General features: G+C 33.3%; 1 protein-coding gene across 1 annotated transcript in view; it reads right to left on the bottom strand.

The window, feature by feature from the left end:
• The window catches only part of BMPR2 (bone morphogenetic protein receptor type 2), a 138,295-nt gene that overhangs the window by 5,631 nt on the left and 124,169 nt on the right, over window positions 1-8,495 (bottom strand). Inside the window, exon 11 of the mRNA XM_006921366.3 lies at window positions 875-1,047. Coding sequence (XP_006921428.1) covers window positions 875-1,047 — 173 coding nt within the window. The remainder of the gene's footprint in view (window positions 1-874; window positions 1,048-8,495) is intronic.

The following is an 8,495-nucleotide window of genomic DNA, read 5'->3' as shown; positions in this document are numbered from 1 at the left end:
TGAACACACACAATGCAGTGTGTGTGTGTGTGTGTGTGCGCGCGCGCGTGCCTTACCGATAAATTGTACACTTGAAACTTACTGGATTTTGTTAACCAATGTACCACAATTAAAAAAAAAAGAAGAAGAAGAATCAAGTGATTTTTAATCTCAATTTTCCCTGGCAACTTTTTTCGGAATGCCTTTCTTAAAATTTTTAACATGTATTAGATAAAATGACAAAATTATAGGAAGACTCCCCACCAAAATATGGAACTAAAAACACAGATGACACAGCCTAAAAGTTCCAAGTTTTAGGAAGCTTTTTAAAAAGCCCTTTAATTTAGAACCAAAAATCATTGTTCTAATAAAGAAATGTCTCATGAAATAATGTTCATGATGGGATGGGAAGATCTTATGAATTGTTCTCATATAAAAGTAGTAGTAGTATATTCTGTAAGAAAGGGCATTGGATAGGAAGCCTGGAAACTTAGTCTCCAGTGAAATTGTGGTTAGATACATAGGCAAGTTTATATACCATTTCTTTTTAAAAAACAAACAAAAAGCAGGGGGAAAAGGAAAAATAACAAAGGCTAAACAAGACAATATATGTAGAAGTATTTACAAAGTTTTGGAACTATGAAAATGTTTTACCTTTATTATCAGGAAGTTGAAGCATTAACAGAGAAAGACTGATCTCTTTTACTATTTCTTTAGATATAAAAAACAGATTCTATGGTGCACTTATACTAAACAAAAATCTTCAGTAAAAAAAAAAATATAATATTAGATTGGATGAGTTAATCATTGCACTACTAGACTGGATGAATAGTATTTACTTCCTGTTCTCTGTTCAGTTTTCAATACGACTGATGAATGCCCCTCTGGGTCTTACCGCTCATTCTGCATAGCCGTAGACATTGGATTGACTGTTGGGCTCACAGATTTGTTTCTTTCCCAGATCATCATAAGTTCAGCCATCCTCTCCTCAGCACACTGTGCAGTAAGCCGAGCCTCTGCATCCTGGTCCCAACAGTCTTCGATTGTCTCCTTAAGTGACCTCACTGCCTGTAATAAAGAACATGTCAAATAGTGATCTTGAAAAAAAAAAAAAAAGTATTGTTTTTTAGTGACATGAGGTAAAAGAAAAATAAATTTTCTTTAATAAATATTTCATATAGCTAAAATAAAACATGTCAGACCTCAGAGATTTGTAAAGGGTCATGTTTCTCAAGAGGTAAGGAACAAGTAAGCACACAAGCTTTAATTTAACTCCTTGAAGAATTATGCATAAGAGTAAGCAATTGTAATAAGTTATATATGTTTCTTCAAGGCCACTGGTTTATGTCATTGTTGACTCACCACACTATTATTTCAATAAAAAGCCACTAAATTGTACCTTAAAAGTAATTTTTGAGTTCAATGCAATTTTGGCATCAGGCTATCTTCCATCTCTAGGTGAGCTTTTTCTCCTTTACTTCTAGTAAAGAATATTTCATTCCAACCATAAAACTTAAAGGCTTGGTATTTCCTTTTTCTTTAAACTAATTTCCATTTAATAATATCAAAAGCAGTCCCATTCTGTAGTAGCAATGAAAAACAGAGTCCCTTTTAGGGAAAGTTAGTTTAAACTCCCTTTTAAAAAACAGATTTTTTATACTTTGATGAACTGTCATGCAGAATACTTTCAGATTTGACTTTTGGATTTGTTTTTATTAAGCTTCAAGCTTTCACCTGTTTGAATATTCATACTTCTTGTGCCTTTAAAAACATTTTCAAAAAAGTAAGGCTATAGGGTTGCCAGATTTAACAAATAAAAATATAGGGTACCACTTAATTTCAGATAACTGACAAATCATTTTCAAGTATATTTCATGCTGTACTTAATCTGAGTATTTTATCTGACAAGCCTACTATAAGCCAAAATCCTTGTTAGCAACCTTGGCAACATTTTTAATGTTTCCTAATAATTTGTGTTCTATAAAAACAAATCTGAATCTTAAACCTGTAGGAAATTTGATAATGTTCTTTCTGGGGATATGCTCACTACATACCTGTACCATGGCCCACACTCAATATCATCTTCCCCACTCCCATGGCTCTTCTAAACTGCCTGCCTTAGTGCAGTACTGTTGATTCCGAAATTCTGGCGAGACCACAGATCAAAGAGTATATCTTTTAAGGATGAACTTTCCATTGAATTTTGATATCTATTTTAATAAATGTCCCAGATTCTGATTATTGAGTAAAATTAAACTTCAAACAATAGATACAGACAATTAATAGCCTCATTAAATAATAATAATTAGCTATTTCTCAAAATTTGGAAAAATTTGAAGAATAGATACTGATCTGATGGAGTTTGAGGGCAAATGTGTACCTCCCTGAGGTAGAAGTTTGGTGTTCATATTAGAAATACAGTTGTCTGTTATTTATGGTAGTAAGTGAGTGGCCATGATATTATTGTCAACCAATTAATATAATCTTGTTTTATCTGTGTTTCTGTTTAAAGACACCTTTAAAAATATATATTATCGAATTATTAACATTGCATGCATGGCCTATAGCACTATATCTCATGCCCTAACAAAGCTAATTTAGCACACATTTTTCTTCTTCATAAGGCACTTCAGAGCCTTCATTGTGCTTACAACAGCAGAGTGTACTTCAGCACTATACTGGGGAGCCATTTTAAACTGTGAAATCACCAACAAAAAGCACAAAAATGTGAAAAACTAGGCACTAAATAAATTGTAAAAAAAAGGAGAATTATTTACAGTATAAGAAATAAAACAAGAAAGCAGTTAGACCTTAGTTGGGAACACGTACATCTGGTGATGCAAGTTTTTCACAGCTCTGCATATATCCATGAATGACTGTAAAAGTATGTTGAGTACCGATTTGGGGACTACAAATAAATTTTAGTAAGTAATTGAATTCTAAATATGAAATGTGTGAATAATGAAGAGAGACTGTATATAACAGATTTAAAACTGCCCTGGATTTGAATATAATAGAGGAAATGGAGGAATCAATTATAACAAACTTTTTGTGATAAATATACCTCTAAAAACTAGTTATACATTTACCGTAGTGGATTTTGATATTGGTTTGATAAAATGAATTAGTACCAAGTTATAAAATGAGAACTTTCTCTTTTTATTTTGAAATAATTTCAAATTTACTTTTCCTGTCTTTTATGATTTCGATATCTTTTAAGATTTATAGGCCAGACACTTTTTAGAATGTTCCTCAACTTGTCTGATGTTTCCTCATGATTATAGTCAAGGTTGCATATTTGGCAGAAAAATCACAGAACAGGTGCTATGTTCTTCTCACTGCATCTTATGTGGTACGCAAAATTTGATTTGTCTCATTACTAGTGAAGCTAAACTTAATCACATGATTGAGTTGGTGTCTGCCAGGTTTCTCCACTGTAAAGTTCCATTTTCCCTTTTCTATTCAATCAGTGCTTTTTTTTTTTCTATTTCATTCAGTGTTTTGAAGGAGTAATAAGTAGTTAAGGCCTCTGTAAATATCCTGTTCTGCATTCACCTTTTCACCTACTAGTTTTAGCATCTCTTGATTCTTCTTGGCTGATTTATATCTATGATTCTTGCCAGTAACAAAACATTTAAAAAATGATAGTAAATCCATAATAGAAATATGGACAAAGGCACATAAACAAAAAATGTAAATGCCTTACAAAATATGCAAAGATGCTCAACCTTATTTACTATGTTTAGGCAATATAGTGTAGTAGTTAAGAATATTAGTTCCAGCTTTGTAGTAAGAGTACCAGCTCAGTGAAAAGCCTGACGTCAAATTTTGGCTCTATGACTTACTAGCTACAAATGAAAACAAGATTCATTTTTATCTACCACATTAACAAATATAAATAAATAAAATTTTATAATACAAAGTGTTGGTAATGGGAAAGCAGGCACTTTATATTGTTCTTGGGAGTGCCATCTATTTGGAGGATAATCTGGCAATAACAAATTGTAAATGTATTAACCCTTTGATCCATTAATACTATTTCCAAGAATTCATTCCTCAATTACACTTATACATTTGTAGAAAAATGCATGTGTAGATGTTCATCACAGCATCAGTTATAACAGCCAAAGGTGAAAACTGTCTACATGTCCCCTTACAGGGATCTGGCTAACAACTTGTAGTATAAATGTATATTATGCAACATTAAAAGAAAGGAAGATGTATATATTCCTAACTGGTAAGTAAAGATAGGCTAAGTAATTCCCATGTGTGTGTTAGAAAAGGATATAAAAACATATAGCCTTGTAAAGCATAGACATTTCTGGAACTTAACAGTGGCTGTTTCTTTGGAGGGGCTTTTGGATGTTCGACATGAGTGGAAGAACTTTCACTGCCTATTTTTTGTATTGCTAAAGAATAATTCATTATTATTGTTAGAACTCTGAATTTTTACCATTTGCATTAAAAACATTTAATTAAACAACTTTGTTGAACAGATAATATGTGTCACTAAATTCAAAACATCAAAAGGGAATACAATTTATTCCCCATCCTTATCCATCAACCACTCATTTTCCCTCTCTATCGGCAACCAAACACACGCATGCCACATCCCACATACAAATTCACAGTTTCATTCTCGTTTTTAATTACTAAACATGAAGTGCAACACAGTAAAGTGTACACACTGAAATCTTTCTAAAGCAAAGATCTGGATACTTTTCCAGACAAAACTGAAAGGGACCCTTTTCCACAACGAAGTACTATCTATTGTAGAGTCTCATTCACCAAATGCTGCCCCAGAAGAGCTCAGAAACACCAAAATCCAAGTAGCTAAAAATTGTATGTTGGCTATTTTTATATCTTATGGAAATAGAGACATTGAATGAGGATAAATTTGTTACTTTTTATTATATGGTTGGGAAATAATTTGTTAAAATTCTTCTTCAAAAGTGAGACCGAAAAAAAAAAGACATTCATCAAGGTATTGTACTAGATAATGAAACTGGTAACCAGAAACCCTGATTCCTACCTCTAAGAAGTTTCCATTTTTAAGGCAGAATCATTGTTGATGAATAACAGTAGTTGTTAACAGTAATCTTTACTTTTTTCCTTATTCTAGGGTATTCAGCATTGCTTTACTCTATTTCTGGGACAACTTTCCTCTTACCAAATCATTGTTTTTAGGTGCCTCAGAGTTCTATGTATAGTCAACCTCTGAATTCTCAATTATTTTTCTAAATTTTCCTTTTCTTAATTTCATATTAATATACTTCTAAATCTTTACTTGTGTAAATGGCTTACCAACCATTATTTTAACATTGTTTGGAACTTGTAATAGATTTTCCTCAAAAAAAAAAAAAATTGTAACTTTTATAACAGCATCCATATATCCACTAGGAATTATGTTCTACCAGCATTGTTTAGAGCCAGTCAGCATAGGAAAATGTATCAACTGTGGAGTTATGCTGCCTGGCCTTTGATCTTTGCTTACCACTTATTAGCCACATATCCTAACTTCCCCTCTGGGCCTCTTTTCTTGCATCTAAAAAATAGGGATGATAGAAGTACTTAATTCACATAAGAATTAAACGAGTTAGAACAGAGTGTAGAACACTGTAAGAACTTAGCAGTTGTTAACTACTACTATTATTCATCAACAACGATTCTGCCTTAAAAATGATAACTTCAGATAGGGACCAAGGTTTCTAGTTACCAAATTTTATTCATCATCCAATACAATGCCTCGATGAATTTTTTTAGTCTCATTTTTTAAAAAGAATTTTAACAAAAATTATTTCCCAACTATACAATGAAAAGTAACAAATATAAAATCATATGTTCATACAAAGAAGTGTATGTTCACAGTAACTTTATTTATATGGCCAAAAACTGCAAACAATCCAAACATCGATCACTATGAAAATGGGTAAACAAATTGTAGCGTATCCATTCAATGAAACATTACTTAGCAATAAAATAGAATAAATTATTGATACACATAACAACATTGATGAATCTCAAAATAATTATGCTGTGTGAAAAAAGCCAAACAAAAACAGTATGTACTATACGATTCCATTTATACAAAATTCTTAAAAATGTAAACTAATCGCTAGTGACAGAAAGTAGATCAGCAGTTGCCTCAGGATTCATGGACAATGGAGAGAGTCAGGAGGAGATGATTACCAAGGGGCACGAGAGAACTTGTAGGAGTAATTACATGTTTACAATCACGATTGTGGTGATGGTTTTATGTGTGTATACATATGTCAAAACTTATCAAACTGTATACCTTAATATGTACAGTTTATTGCATATCAATTACATCTCTTTAAATGTTAAAAATTTTTTTGAGAGTAAATAAGAATAAAAAAATATTCAGGCAAAATCAGATGAATGCTTTGACAGGGTGACTCTAACAGGAAATATATAAATAATAATATCCAACATTTGAGTAAATGAGATAAAGGTGGTATCATTATTAACAAATGAAGAAAGACAAGCAGAAAAAAAAAAACAGAAAAGAAAGACAAGCAACTTTAGAGAACTTTTCTACCTAATGACAGGAAAATACGAGTTGGGGCTCATAGGTGGGTCATGAAATCAGTGGGTTGGGACCAGTATTTAAAATAAATGACTGTACAAATCTTCCAAAACTGAAATACTCTAGACTAGAATAGAAAATACCAGGATGTAGACTACATAGTTTAGGTTAAGTATTATCTGACAACATTATGTCATGATATAAACTTGTATTTCTTAAAGTAGGTTGTGTGAGAAAAAAGTATGGAAAATGCTCAATTCTGGATCACAAGTTTTCAGATTTAATCAAGAAGAGAAAATGGAAAAACAAATGAAACCTGAAAAGAAGAATTGGTAGCTTCTGAAATATATAGTACATTTTAGAAGACTGAATTTAATGGGTGGAGAAAGAAAAAGACTAGAAGAAAAAAACAACTGAAGAAGAGTTCCAAACTTTTATGTGACATTATATTGAAACTGTTGAGCCAAAAGAGGTTATGCAGAACTAAGATTTAGGGATAAAGAGAAATCAGAAAAGTGATTTTAGGATGGGAAAGAGAACAAACTAGTATTCAAGACAGATTAAGAAATGAAGATAAGAATATAGTCGAACAATTTATACCTGAACATTTTATATATTTAAAAAAAGCTATTAAAAAAAAACTAGGGTCTATAATTTTTTTTTTTTATTTAAAATATTTCAATATAAAACAACAGCCTTGGGAGGATCTTTGGAAACACAGTGGAGTGAGAGACGTCCCCAGATCTCTTCCCTCGAAACAACAATAAGCTGAACATCTAAAACTCAACAAAAAACACCCAAACTGCACACCAGCATGTCTGAGTGCATAAAAGCTACCATAGGTCAGAACCCCGGGTGTCAGGCGGTGGACTAGGAGTAATAAACAAGCTGCCTCTTGCAGCCAGCCGCCTGAGCTCCATGCAGGAAGAGGGGGAGGGGAGAAGGAGCAGCGAGTTCGTGCTGCACGTTCCCTGAACATTCCTGACTGGGATAGCTGTGAGCTCCCTGTGGCCGGCTGGCTGCAAGGCCCAGTCATCAGGGCAGAAAGCAGAGAAGCAGGACAGGACCACAGAGGAACAACAGCTGATTTTTGCCAGCCATGGTAGCAAAACCGAGGCTGAGCCACAGCCCCCAACCCCTAACCCAGAAGGCCCCTCCCTCCATACCGTCCAAGATTGATCACTGCGGAGCCCCAGGGGAATCTGAGCAAATGCTGCCGAGACTGTTGCTGACACTGACAGGGACTAAAACTGAGCGTAGCGAGCGTGATTAAATATCTACAAGAAAATTTAAAAAGCATTATTAAGACTTTATATAAAGCAGGGATCCAAGAGGCTAAGACGCCACCTACTGGAAACCAAAAGAAAAGCGCCTTCTTTGCAGCAGGCTAAAGAGAGACTTTTGTATAATAAATCTTCTTTCTGGAAAAAAAAGCAGAATACATTTCCATTAATGCCCGGGGGAGAAATAGTGCACTAAATATTATTAACAACCAAGGTGACAAGTCACCTCAGAAAGAAAGAAAAATCTCCAGAAAATAAGCTTATAGACATAGAAATATGCTACTTAAATGACAGAGAATTCAGGATGGTACTTCTGAAAAATCTCAGTGAGTTCTGAAACGAGTTATACCAACAATTTCAGGAACTGAAAAAAAAACTAAATGAGGAGAACAAGGAGATTAAAACAGTCAAAAAGAAGAGAATAGATTTTCTAGAGATAAAAAACACACTGTAAGAGATGAAAAATGAAATAGCAAGCTTGGGAAATAGAGTTGACTAAATGGAGGAAAGGATCAGTGATATTGAAGACAGAAAATAGAAATAAATCAGAAGGAAGAAGAGAGAAATCGAAGAATGAAAAATAATGAAAGAGAAATACAAGTTTTAGATGATACAATCAGGAGAGGAAACATAAGAATAATGGACATTTTCTAAGGCATGGAAAAGGAGTAGGGATTAGAAAGTAT

Source organism: Pteropus alecto, unplaced genomic scaffold (genome assembly GCF_000325575.1).
Source record: "Pteropus alecto unplaced genomic scaffold, ASM32557v1 scaffold3, whole genome shotgun sequence".
NCBI lineage: Eukaryota > Metazoa > Chordata > Mammalia > Chiroptera > Pteropodidae > Pteropus > Pteropus alecto.
This window is presented reverse-complemented; position numbering and strand designations above follow the sequence as displayed.